Source organism: Ctenopharyngodon idella, chromosome 6 (assembly GCF_019924925.1).
Source record: "Ctenopharyngodon idella isolate HZGC_01 chromosome 6, HZGC01, whole genome shotgun sequence".
Taxonomy (NCBI): Eukaryota; Metazoa; Chordata; class Actinopteri; order Cypriniformes; family Xenocyprididae; genus Ctenopharyngodon; species Ctenopharyngodon idella.
In genome coordinates, this window is record NC_067225.1 from 14,463,511 (window position 1) to 14,478,161 (window position 14,651).

At 38.9% G+C, this 14,651-nt stretch overlaps 1 protein-coding gene across 5 annotated transcripts in view; it reads right to left on the reverse strand.

The window, feature by feature from the left end:
• Nucleotides 1-14,651, reverse strand: part of rhbdl3 (rhomboid, veinlet-like 3 (Drosophila)) — a 75,915-nt gene that overhangs the window by 42,563 nt on the left and 18,701 nt on the right. For 3 of the 5 annotated variants that reach the window (XM_051897440.1, XM_051897442.1, XM_051897444.1), the window contains one exon: nt 1,007-1,189. In XM_051897440.1, coding sequence (XP_051753400.1) covers nt 1,007-1,189 — 183 coding nt within the window. Of the gene's footprint in view, nt 1-1,006; nt 1,190-3,147; nt 3,335-14,651 lie in introns of those variants that run through there. The other 2 variants (XM_051897443.1, XM_051897441.1) reach the window with 2 other exon arrangements.

The window sequence follows — 14,651 nt, forward strand, 5'->3', positions numbered from 1 at the left end:
GTTCATTTCTTCCTCCTGTTACCCATCAGCTTTAATAAAACAACTCATATTAACAGTTGCAGTCTCTGTGCAACTCTTTATACACACACCTGATACAGACTTCACACATTCCCCACAAAAACAAACAGACATTAAGTGTTCCCTGTGCTTCGCTTTTCTGTGGCATAATGATATGTGGAAGATCATTGTGTTGGCTGTTTCCATGGACACCACACAGGGAAAAGTCAAACAATATGGGATTTACACAGTACACACACAAACAGTGATTTCTGTGCCATGCTACACTGTTGGGGCACCATGGTACTACATCCAGCTGAGAGACTGTAAGGCTGAAGGAAAGAAAGAATTCTTAGAAAAGATATAATGGAGTGGTGCTGCTACACTGTAATCGAGTTCCATCACAATTAACATATAATAGTGAAACATAACTCTTAATGTATGTATATATAGAATTCTTCATTCCTTCCAGTCTCCCGCTTGCATTTCTTTCTACCAGTTTTTTCTCACCCCTAAATGACATTTTCGTTCCAATACTTGCTATACAATCTGTCTTTTCACAGTGAAAAGACAGACTGTATAGCAAGTATTGGAAGTACTGTCCTCACTTTGTTATAGTGGACAGTAAAATGAGAGCTGTAGAGGAACAATAGCAGTGTAGAGACACCAACTGCATACTCCTCATTCCTCGCTGTCCCACTTTCACATGACATGCCACAGCCAATCAAAACACAGAATCGGATCCAATGTTTCACTGCATTGCTTTATAGCACTATAGCTCTATTCTCCAGCCACTGTGGTGGACAATAGACTCTTTGAAGAGTTGCTGTATTTGTGAAAGAAAGACTGAGTCAGAATGAGAAAGAGACAGGGAAAAGGGCGAAGGAGGGTGTGAGACTGAGGGTGGGTGGCATTGAGATTTTCCCACAGATTTGATGGCATTCCCATGCAAGTGGAATATTCCATGTTTTGGCTTTTAGTTCAGGGTCAGAAGTTCTACAAACCTCACCTCAAGTTCATCTGCAGAACTCACCAGGTTAACAAAATCCTGGTAGCAGATCTTTCCGTCAGCATTTCCGTCAGCCAGGGCAAGAAGAACCTCCAGCTTGTGAGGGTCCAGTTCTGATCCATGAGCCGCAAGGAGATCTCGGAAACGCTCAGTACTGATGAAGCCTGAATTTTCTGGGTCATACTGAACATATGAGAGGGGATAAACAGTAAATTAGTACACATTCTTACATTCTAAAACATTTTAACAACATTCAGTGGTCTACATTATTATAACAGTTAAAACTAACTGTATGTGCATCACTATAATCATTGCATGATGATATTTATTACTGAGGAATTTAGCCATCATTCCATCTGAAATCTACCAGCAGAGGGACATTACTAGATTTTTATTTATTAACTAAGTTAGAAAATAAAGTCAAAATTAATGTGGTAACACATTAAATATAGCCGTCTTTACACTGCAAGATCTGTACAGAAGTTGCATCTGAAGCAACATATATACAATGAAAAGCATGACTTTATAAAGAAATAATTTTATGAAATTAGTGTTGTAAATGTGAAATTATTAATACATACACATAATCAATGAAATAAATTATAAAATTTTTGAAAATGTAAAAATGCAGACAGTTTTCTGTGATGGGTAGGTTAAGGTTAGGGGATATAACATACAGTTTATACAGTATAAAAATGATTATGTCCATAAAAAGTCCCTATAAAATATGGAAACTTAATGTGTGTGTGTGTGTGTGTGTGTGTGTGTGTGTGTGTGTGTGTGTGTGTGTGTGTGAGTGAGTGAGTGAGTGAGTGAGTGAGTGAGTGAGTGAGTGAGTGTGTGTGTGAGAGAGAGACAGAGAGAGAGAGAGAACGCATTTGCAGAACATTTGCAATTCGTGAACATAGAGCAGGGAAGAGTACAAAAGAGATGAAACAATCAGTGACTGTGTCCTTCAAACTGATCAGAGATGCAGAAGTAAGAAGACAGATGGCATCAAATACAGGAATTTAAATCTTTTAAATTCCTGTATTTGATGCCATCTGTCTCCTTCTGTGTTTTTACAATATGCCACACGATACTGTAAACAGAAGCCTTGCCATGCTAGAGACTGCCAAATTACTGTATCTAACCTCAAAAGGGTCTACTATAGTACAGAAACAGTCATATACAGTGAGAACTGGCAGCAAACTGCTCTAGCACAAAACATGGCCATCATCTTCAACGCACCTTTTTAAATTCACTGGACAGATTTCTACAATTACAAACTTTATAAATTTTATGTCAATTATGCACAATGTAAAACTGAACAGTGAAAAGAGTTCATTTCACTCAAATCTTATTTGTTTTAAACTTAAGTTTTTGATACTAATAGTTTCGAAAATGTACACTTTAATTGCGAAAACAGTAACACAGCGAATAAAAAAAACAAAAACTGTAATCCATGCCAGATTATGTCCATAAAAAAAGTGTGTGAAAAGTTGTAATAGTATGTTTGATGCAGAAATATATAGTATCTTTTTGTGTGCAAGTGAGTAAAGAGCACTGCTGCATAAATTTAATGCAATTAAACTGTAATTAAATGTAAAAAGTTAACTTTAATAACCTAAATTAAAATGATTGTTAGTTATTATCTTGCAATATAAGTAATGTTAGGGCTTACTACACGCATGCATATTTGTGTTTAAGTACTCAAAAAGATTAAAAAAAATGAGATTGTTTAATGACATGTCATTGACATCATCTGTGTCAGTCATTGAGTCAGTTCAATGAGGTCAAAGAGCTCATCCTGTTTTAGTAATTTGTGTCACTGTGTCATCCCTACAAGCTTTCAAACATTCACTGTTTGTTTGGGCAGCTAAGGTCATGAGATCATAGAGTAGCAGGCAGAACATTCCGAGTTTGAGCAGCAAGAGGTCTTTTTCTGAATGCCCCATTGTGCACAAGCATGCTAAGAGTCATGCAAGTATGCATATGTGCACACAGACACAGACACTTTCTTATAAACTGGAGGATTTGCATATAAATATGGCTCAATATTAATATACAGCTTGCTAAATATGATTAAAGCTAAAAACATTCAACAAAATCTGTTAATTAGACATACAAACACACAACAGCCACTCTGAAGATTTACCCACCTTCTCTTGAAAGACTTCTGATAACTTCTGTGTGCCATTAGTTTTCATGTCGTGTTCTATCCCTGTCCCACACTGTCCCCACAGAGGGAGAGAGTGAGAAGCTGGAGACAGAGACTAATCTCTACCCATAGGGGATTTACAGTTCAGTGCAGACCCCCACCACCGGAACACACACAAACAAACACAAACCCACCCACCACAATCTCCACCCTACCCCAACCTCTTAGCCTACATTCATAGTACCCAATCACAAAAACACGCTCTCTGCTGTGTACAAGAACATGCATAGAATCTTAGTGTGATACCTCAATGAACAATTTTTAGTAAACAGGTTAACAGACAGAAATGAGGGAATCCAGGTCCAACAACGGGGTTTCAATGGCCTAGTTTATTCAGCCAACTTATGTAATTACACTTCACACACATACATACTCTCTCTGCTGAGTGCTGCATGCACAAATATAACCGATGAATCTCACAAAATGACTCAGCTAAATTTAAGTATGCTAAGTGCTTTCCAAAAATATAATTTCATTCTTTTGTGTTGAAGTTTTGTGAAGTTGATAGTGCTCTTATGAACCCCTGTTGTACAGAAAATGTTTTGTATTACCATGTAAACAAACCACTGCACTCCTAATAATTAAATACCACATTAATCCTTCTTTAAAGACAGTCCTGGGGCTGTTTTTTCATTATAGAGCTGAGAAAATGGGTGGTGGGTGGTGTGTGTGTGCGTGTGCGTGTGTGTGTGTGACCCCTGGTATTCCAGGCCTCATTTTCATAAAGCCGCATATTAAACAGTCTTCTTTACAGAGGAGAGAATGGAGTTCACCAACTGCCACAGTCTGAGTGTATGTGTGTGTGTTTGGAAGAGGAGAGATAGAGACATTAAATAAAGATAAAGTTTAAAATAAGAAACACACACACACACACACACAAAAAAAAAATCCTGCAGTTGCCAGATATCAATCACATATTAAAGTATAAAGTTGTCTTTACAAGAAATACAGTCGCAATTACAAAAAAATAATGTTGCAATCAAGAGATATAAAGTAACCATTGCAACATATAAAGTAAAAATAAAAAGTCACATTCCGAAATATAAAGTTGCAATTATGAGAAACAAAGTCATAAATGAAATATACAAAAATGAAATAGGGAGAGTTGAGATTGTAAGAGATGAGATCAGATTGCAAGATTTAAAACCCCATTCATCCAGATTCATGAATACAATTTCACTTAAAACTGGTAATATTGCTCATAGAAGCACTAAAATAAATTCAAAAATGTAATTTTCTGTTTGTCATGCTGATTGGGTGTGATAAAATAAACGTTTAAAGTTATTTCTAATATCCTCAAATGTAAAATTCCATTGTTCCTTACTTACACATAAACAGATGTACTTTATACAAATTATCACACCGACTGCTGCAAAACTGCAAAAGGTTCTTCTACCATTAACACATTACATACACATGTAATTTCAAGCACCACTAAGTTTAATCTATAGCACCTTTGCCTCATTGGACTTCTCCATTTTAACTTAACACTGTGGACTATTATTTTTTCTTTACACACGTATACAACAAATCTTGTAAAACCTCTTAGTAAAATAGGTGTTTATAAACAAAACAAGTCAGGATTATTATAAATAATCACAAAGAAGTATTATAAAGTGGATAAGCAAATCAAAAGACCTGGTCCATAACTAATGGACAAGCAAATAAATACCTTTAAGTCTCACATGCTCTTTAAATGCAGCTGAGTCTCAAAATAACATTCAGCATATACCATATGCTGTGACCAAACTCATGTTCATGTGGGAAAAAATGTCATTCACAGAGGGTTAGCATGATTATCTCCAAATGAATAGGAATCACAAATAACAAAATCAAAACATACAGACTATACACACAATCATACAATAAGGAAGCAATCATCACCATGAATTATATATCATTCTGCTGTATTGCAAAGTCATATCAATAATAACTATGGCTGTCTAGTGCAACTAATAAAAAAAAAAAAAAAAAAAATGTCATTTCACATTGAATCTCCAAATTAATGTGGAAACGACTTAAAGACAGTAGTTTAAATATGTGTTTAATGGCATCTTTTTACTAAATATTATGAATGAAGACCAGTATCATCAATACCAATACTGATGTTGATAAAAAAAATGCTCACTTTAATAAGAAGGGGTCCAACACAGAAACAACCAACCACTGTTTGCACAAACGTTTCCTTAGTTTATTAACGTTGCGATGTAATAGAAGTAGCAACAGATCTTTTTTTTTCCATATTGTAACGTACATCTGAATAAAATGGATTACCAAAAAAGAAAAAATATAGGGCGGGGACTTCTGATCTGAATGCGAGTTTGTAGTTGATTGTAAGAAAAGGGAGGGGTTTGAGTCAGGATCAGAGAAGTCTGACATACATCACCAGAGAGAAGTCTGTTTACCAGGAGATGAGATCAATAAGACCAATAAGATCAAAAAGACGCATTTAGAAAATATATTGGATGTATTTCTATTTCATTCAAACTATGAATTTATTACTTTTAAATCCTTTTACTGAAGAAAAAAGCAACAGTACAGTCAATACACAAATAACAAACAATGAACAAGTTGAAAGATTTTATAGATGTCAAATAATCTAATCCTCTCCACATTTCCTAGTTTTCTGCAGTGTACAATATGCATCAGTTGGCAAGTGTGAGTTGGTTTGGCTCCAAAGAGGCTGGTGTCCTGGGCCCTTGTCGGAGCACCAACCCTTCTGTAACTTACGGTAGTGGCAACACCAGACGATAGGGTTGCTTTTCAGGAGATGGGACTGCAAAGACTGCTGGCATCCATATGACCCATACATGCCAGTCAGAGCACAGAAACCATTTCAAAATAGACATGAATATTTGTCACGTCTAGTTTTGGTTTTGTTTCATGTTCATGTTATCTTGAAGTTTAGTCATGTCTTATTGTTATGCTTTCATTGCTTTGTTTCCATGTTTGCCATGTGCTCCCATGTCATGTGTTTCCCATGTCCCCATGTGATCATGTCATGTGCTTCCCTAGTCTCATGTGTTGTGTTATTATTGGTTAATTGTCTTGATTATGTTCACAGATGTGTCTTGTTTAGTGACTCTGTGTATTTAAGCCTTCATGTTTGCCATGTCCCTTGTGAAGTATTGTCCCTGTACCGTTGTTGGTAAGCACCATGCCATGCCAAGCCAAGCCAAACCAAACCAAGTAAGGTCTATGTTATGTTTTGTTTATGTTTGATGGAAATAAAGTGCACTTGGGTTCGTCAAGACTTGCCTCCAGTGGAATAATTCCAGAATACTTGACCTCCAACCATGAACCCAGCAGTTGCACTGCTTCGTCTACATCAAGGCAAGCGTACCATTGAGTTATGTGGAGGACTTTCTTGGACTATCCAGGTGGATTTCAATGATGTGGCCCTTAAGGGTATTTTTTATAATAGACTTAATGACTTTATAAGGTACTTGATGCCTGAAAACAACTCTCTGGGGACTCTTGCAGAGTATATAGACTATGCCTTACTTCTGGCCGGATCACCCTATACTGTGGGAATTGCAGATGAGGGGCTTCACAATCCCACAGTATCCACCACACCAGAGCCTCGTCACATCATGGCCGTCACAGAGAGTCTTCACACCCCGATCGTCGTATCAGGAGTTATCCATGTCAGACCCTGTTCACATCATGCCTACCAAGCCAGAGCCTGTTCATGTCATGCCAGCAAAGCCAGAGACTGTTCATGTCATGCCTGCCCAGCCAGAGACTGTTCACATCACGCCAGCTAGGTCAGTGTGTTTGTCATGCCTGCCCAGCCAGAGACTCCTCACGTCATGCCTGCTCAGTTAGAGACTCTTCACGTCATACCTGCCATGCCTGAGTCTCTTCACAAGATGGCAGCCATGCCTGAGCCCTCAGCCAAGATGGCTGCCATGCCTGATCCCTCAGCCAAGATGGCCACCACGCCTGAGCCCTCAGCCAAGATGGCGGTCACGTTAGAGTCTTCTGAGTGTACAGAGCTAACAATTGTGGCCACTGCTATTATGTGTGTTTGCACCACTGATGCATCCTCTCTAGCGCCTGACCAGAGTCCAGTGATGGCTCCAGCCCCTGACGAAAGTCCAGTGATGGCTCCAGCCCCTGACCAGTGTCCAGAGGGGGCTCCAGCCCCGGACCAGAGTCCAGTGACTGCCTCAGCCCATGAACCCGCTCTAGGCCTCAACCTCATAGCTCTGCCCAAGAAAAATTTGGAGGTGGAGGGGTGGGGGGATATAGGTTCCTTGCTACTGCCACGGAGGCTGCACCTCTCTGGCCCCCTGAACTACTTACACCGCCATGCTCCCTTGAGCTACCTGCACCGCTACGGTCCCTGGAACTACCTGCACCTCCATGGCCCCCTGAAATGCCAGCGCCGCCTTGGTCCCCACGGCCCAGGTCGCGTCACGCCAGCCAGGTCTGCCCATGCTCCACAGCCCAGGTCCACACATGCTCCATGGCCCACGTCCGCCATTGCCATTACCAGGTCCATGTCCTGTTCCCCTGCACGGGCCAGGCCCACCATCCCTCCCCCAGTACCACCTCCACTCCACCACCCTACTGGACTTGGAGGAGCTGCCCATAGAGGGGGGGGATCTGTCATGTCTAGTTTTGGTTTTGTTTCATGCTCATGTTTTATCTTGAAGTTTAGTCATGTCTTATTGTTATGTTTTCATTGCACTATTTCCATGTTTGCCATGTGCTCCTATGTCATGTGTTTCCCATGTCCCCATGTGATCATGTCATAAGCTTCCCTAGTCTCATGTGTTGTGTTGTCATTGGTTAATTGTCTTGATTATGTTCACAGGTGTGTCTTGTTTAGTGATTAGTCTCTGTGTATTTAAGCCCTCATATTTGCCATGTCCCTTGTGAAGTATTGTCCCTGTACCATTGTTGGTAAGCGCCATGTTTCTTGTGATTGTTTTGACATGCCAAGCCAAGTAAGGTCTAGGTTATGTTTTGTTTATGTTTGATGGAAAAATGCACTTGGGTTTGTCAAGACTTGCCTCCAGTGGAATAATTGCAATATTACAGTAACAAAAACTCTCTCTGTCATTAGGGTGAGAAAGCTTGCTTTGAAAAAAGGGGAAAAATTCCAACATCATCTAAATGCATGATGATACATGAACATATTTGTAAATGTTAAACATTTCTACAGAAATAACAAATTTTAGGTAAACAAATGCTGTATACAAAATGAGAATTTCTTTGAAGGTACTGAAGCTTAGATTCAGAAGCATACTATACACACTGAAAGACTGGCTATTCCTCTTCTGCTCAATGGCATTACAGACCTCTGTTACAAGACCTTCTGTTCTCTCATTAATGGCTAGACAAGGGGCTGGTGACTCTACAATTAATGACATGAAATAAAGCCACTGGAATAGCTCCAGGGTCACAAATGCCAGCAGGTGTGAGTTACAGCCTCCGTACAGCATTCAGATAAAGAACCCACCTGATCGACATGAATTAAAAGCTGCTAATACTGCTCAGAAGGGTCTCAAAGACAGCATTCACAAAAAAAGCAGTAACACTGTGCCCAGATCACTGTATGATGTCATTCACAGCGACTATTAAAAGAAATGTGAAAACAGAACACCATCCAGGGAGTGTGAACACAAGCTCATTTTCTCTGCTTGGGAGCACAGTAATTTCATGGCTGGTGCTTTTAGTACTGAAGACGCTATTCAAAATTACAAAGCAACAGTGTGTGGAAACAAATCAAGAATGTAGAGACAACTGTAATTAGCACTTCAAAACAAAGGGTGTCAACAAACATAATGTATATACAAAATGAACCACTTTTCTCTGGGTGCCCAGTTCCATTGAGTTTCTTCATGGCCATTAGGGCTTCAGTTACAGTATGTTAGCTATTGCTCAGTTCTTTAGAAGGCTGTACAGTAAATCGAAGCAACAAGGGCTGCACTGCCTGGGGGTGTACAAAACAACCCAGACTCATTGGAAAAATGTGCCTGTGGCGACATTTCTGCAAAATAATATTACGCTGCTTCTTGCATGTTTCACAGCACTTTCAAAGTGTCCAAAACAGATGAATGTGAATATGATGATGTTTGGTTGTTGTACATATTGCAGCAGTTCAGAAATAAAATATCCAGTGAGTGGCACTAAAAGGTTAATGCTCATTTGAAAATAACATACCAACCACACTAAAGCTTAGGATGGCATTAAGATGGCATTAAGAGATCAAACGTGAGATAAAAGCACATTTGTAGAAGCAACCATGACATTTTAGCTTGATTCTACAAGTCTTTGAACTATTTTATTGTGACTCATGTTTCATGGGAATCGTGCAAGTGCAGTGCTGTATACAGGTGAGCTAGTTTAGAAAAACCATACATATGGAGCTGTTTATGTGATGCAAATGTCAAAATGTATTAGTTTACAAATCATGCCTATGGTATTAAAGTGTATTGATGTCATAACATAGAATTGTGCAAGGAACTGCATCTTTATTCATCTATAATCTGCCCCTGTAATCGTAATCGTAATTTGTGTGACATGGGACGAAAAGATATTTTATTACTGTCACTAGTGTTCATTTTCAGCTGGGAACTGCAGTGTATTGCATGTGTATACGTTTTAGGAGTTTTGCCAAAATGTAGCTAGAGGTTTTTTTTTTTCAATGGGCCTATGTTGGTACAAACCCTCATACAGACTCCATGCTCTCAGTTCTCTCTCTCCTACATGTGTGTGTCTGATTTTAATGATAGCTCTTTTCAATACCCAATGAGTGATGCTAACAACATAAAGGCCACTATTGTTCCTGAGATTTACTGTATTTTTCTGATTTGTATAATAAATATATTGCCACAAAATGATCCAGACACTACATGTTATCAGACCACTATGATGATGGCTCATATCTGTTAAATTAGTTCACATGGATGTAAATGAAACTATGTCTGCTGTCACAAAGGCTGTATTCATTTTTTTCAGACAAGATCTACAAAAAGGTAAAATGTGGACTTACGGCTCTGGTTTACTCACATCAGCTTTTACTTTTTTGTTCAAGAGAAAAAAAGTTGAGCAATGGTATACTGTTTGTGAACATTCAGACACCGGCTAGATACAGTGTTTTAGAGGAAAATTTAAATATGTGATGAACCGAGTAAACCAGAACCAGAAAAGATGTTTCCATCTCAGGTTACGCCCATCTAATGAGTCATCATGTAGGGAGCAGGGAAATGACATCATGAACACTACTACATCAACATAAGATCTACTATACTATAATAATAGCATTAGAAATATATATGTCACTTGCAAAAACTTTTGTCAGAATACACAATTTTGAACAGCCCTCAGAAAGACTATTTAAGGAACCAGATGTGGTGTAGTTATGTCATCTTCCAGCAGGGGCTAACTAGGCCATGTTATCCAATCTACATGCATATCTGCAAACAATATGGTGGACACACACCCCAACTGGATCAGCTTTCTCCCAAAGAGTTTTTCTCTCCTTGCCACAAAAACTTTTGGCATGTTCATTGTGGCATACAGACAAATACATTAAGGCCTAATTTCAATGTCGCTGTAAAATGATTTGCAAAATGGATACCTTATATAATATAAAACATTATTAACACAATATTTTTCTGTAAAGCTGTTTTAAAACAATACGCATTGCGAATAGTTTTTATAAATAAAATTAATTAACTTTGTCTTTTTATATTACTTATATATTTCTTACTTTTTACCCACTTACATGTTTTATGCAGACAGTAAAAAACAACAACAGAAAATACCACAGAATCTTCATTGCCATAAACCACTTAATATATCCAAAGGTTCAAAGGCATGCCCAGTCAAGGTGGAAATGACTCCACTTCAGCTGGAATTTCTTCTCACCAAAACAAAAAGGCAGACAGCTTATCAAGGCAGTTCCGCCTCAGCTCTGCTTTAAATTAAAGACAAACCGTATAGCCTGTCATGTACTGGATGTTTCCACAAACACCAGCACTGACAGGAACTAGAGTACATGTTTGAAAGATTAGATGAGGGCCCATTACAGCAGAATAAATACAACATTTTTTTGCAGATTATTGAACACAACATCTGAACGCAAAGCGGAAGGGTCTTGTATAAACCCCTGAAGGTTTATTTAATTAAAATAATTGGCTTATTGTGCGTTAACCTGCTTATTGCAAATCTAATTAAAAAATAACTAACTGGCACATCCTCCAACCTGAGTGCCCATGAGCTCCTCCAGAGGGCACTGGAAATGCAATGCAAAAGCAATGCATTCTGGTTAGAAAATTTGTCCGACTTTGATTGGTGCTGCAGACGCCTTACGATCACATGGGCCATCAAAGTACTGTGAGAGCAAAATGAGACCAGCCGCCTAGGTCAGGCTCTGCAGTTGCTCAAAATCGGCTGTGAAGCCTTGATGACGACACACTATTCTCACTGGTCAGATTCTGTGATGACAAGGATGACATGTTACATGTTAAGTTCCTGTATTTAACCAATCTTGACATTGAATTTCTGATATTCAAAACATTGGATTTTCAATCGCATCCACTTCTTCGGCTACAATCAACACAAAAATTGCGTGGTCTGCCATGAATGACGTTGGTTCAGCACACTACGGAAAGCACAAAGTGTCCAACCTGATGGCCGTCTCTGTACTCCTCCCCCCGCCTGCAACCGGCAGATCTCGGATCTCAGATCTCAAAACCCACTGAGTTTGAGCGCCAAAATACGCACAGCTTTCCGCGTCAGAAACGTATGTCAAAATGAAAAATATAAGCCGTTCTCAAAGCCCTCATCTCTATCAAGCAAAAGCACTGACGGCTGTGCCAGAAAATTCAACACCGCCCATATAATTGCATGTGAAGGGCTGCCTTTCACCAAATTTACCTCTCAGATATTAGTAAAGAAGAAAAATAGATAGGGTGTGTGCAAGGTTTAAACAGAAGCTTCTATCCCACTGTAACAAAAGTCAAAACTGCATTAGACTTTCCCCTATGGGATAGAATAAATCATTTATATAAAAAAATCTAAATTAAAATAAGTAACATTAATCAGAATCACAGGGAAATACATTGAGAAGTTTATGGAATTGATTTGCAGATACTGTAGTTGCTGTTACAACTGCCCAAAATGTATGAGCAATATTATTGATGGGTCAGATTTTTCCATTAGAGTCTGGAAAAGGGCAGTTTGTACAGCAGATTAAGAATGTTGACAGTCAAGCCCTTGTCGTCAGCAGCAGTTTTGAGGTGTTATCAGCAAGCTCTCAATGACGCAGACAGAAATAGAGAGAGAGAAGGCGCTGGCAGCTTGACAGGGTAATCAATGCTGCCTTAGAGACCAGCTATCCCACAATTCCCTGTGTGTTGCAGACAAATCACAATGCATTCACACTACAAAACAATACTCCCTGAGAATGAAGAACACTTCCTCTGGTGTCAGAGACAACAGAAATTGAAGAATATCACAATAACATCATTGTTAAACCCATGTAAAACTGATTTGAACATCCTGGCTGTCTTAAAGGGGATTTGTCACATAACTACCTAAAGTAGATGGAGAAATCAAAGGTACTACAGCTGCGTCTGAAAAAATGCTGCCTTCGGAGGATGCATTCCAAGGTAGGAAGGCATTAAGGCATGTCCAAATCCAATGTTAGCTTCACTTCCTGTCTCCTGAGATACCTTCATCTGATCAATTTTTGAAGGCCGCACAGATGTATCCTTCGCTGCCTTTGTTATCCCACAATACTGTGCCTTCCATTCCATGACAGTTGAGCTAAAAATAAAGATGGTATCTGAAAGTTGCAGTTAGTGGTTAGTTTCTGTGTAAATGTATGTTTTTGACCAACGTTTATCACTTTTATCATTTCTAGCGAGGAATTACTATTGTAGTAATTAAATATTTGCTTAGTATTCACCAAAGCAATCTCTATTTTGCTGTAGATCATTAAACCGTTGCACTGCTTCCCTCTATCCGAAATCAGTTTCATGAGGTACGTTCATACACAAAAGCTGCATCATTGCCTTACAGTCATTGCCTGAGAGGGCAGTGAGTCAACAAGCTAGCTGCCTAAGTTTTCGGATGCAGCCTACAAAATGGTGGAAGTGCTCCCACTGTAACCCTCAGGTCTCCCAAAATGTTAACCAGAAACATGGCTCTGCTATGAGAAGTGGCAGTGGCCTGGGTAACAGCAGAGGGGGCTCATGTATCCGTGAAAAAGGAGAGTCGCTACCACAATGCCAACATGGACATGCTCTCGCAGTGTGAGCATGCACCATCTACAAATGCTCTCTCAGCATGCTCTCGGCCCAGGCATATGAGACAGCAATTGTGGCCATCAGATGAAGCCAGGAAATGACAGCATCCAATAACACACAGGATGAACTCTTTAAAGCAATTAAAATGCCTGTTTTAGGAGAAATCTCTAAAGAAAGCTCATTTAAAGGAATTAAAATTGCTGTTCTCTGCCACAGGAATTCACTCTTTCAGAAGGATGACTGGAATGAGGGATTGCTGTCACAACTGCACGGCTCCAAAGAAAAGTATGAATGAGAAGTGTGTGCTTGCTGTATTTATACCCGTATGTCCGGGTAAACTGCATCGCAAACTTGTGTGTTTGGAACGACAGCTCTCGGGCTGTGGTTAGAAGCGTAGTTTCTTGTTTTTATGACGTGGACTTAATAAATCGTTATCTTAAACAAAATAAGCAACCTGATATTAAGTACAATGTATATCTTTTATTTAGAATATATATAAATGTCATTTACATATTTTAGTTTGTCAAGAGATTTTAAGCAACGTTTTGGAAGAGTGCGGATGTGCGTACATGCTCTAGCACGTAAGAACAAGCCTATGATTTAATCTAGAAATAAAGCAAAATAACTGAGAAAAATGAGAATTAGTCCTCAGATGCCATGTCTGTAATTTATAGCAAAAAATCTAGCATTAACTCAATCTCAAACGGATTCATTTAAAGAAGTTATTACTCCACCACCTGCATGACATCATTCACCAACATGGCTGAACGACTGGTCTGTGACAATAGTTTCGGGAAACAGTCGTGACTAGCTAGTTGATTTGTTCAACAATGCATCGTACTATGGTAGTGAAGCAGCGAGTTACGTCGTTGTACGGGAACTGCACCCCTGTATGGCTTTTGAATTTCAATTTAGTGTTTTGTATGCATTTGTGACAACTGCATGGTGCTTTTCACGAATCCCATGTTTTTGTTGTGAAAATTAAATGTTAAATAAACTATAATCTAATATACAAAAAATGAATGAAATAAAACAAAAAGATATTAAGCTAGTATGCCTCCAGCCCTTTAAAATGGTGATCTGCCCTTTCTCAACTTTCCCAACATTTGACTATATGCAATGATTAATCATACAACAATGTCAAACTGTTCAATTAATTAATATTCAATTAATTGTA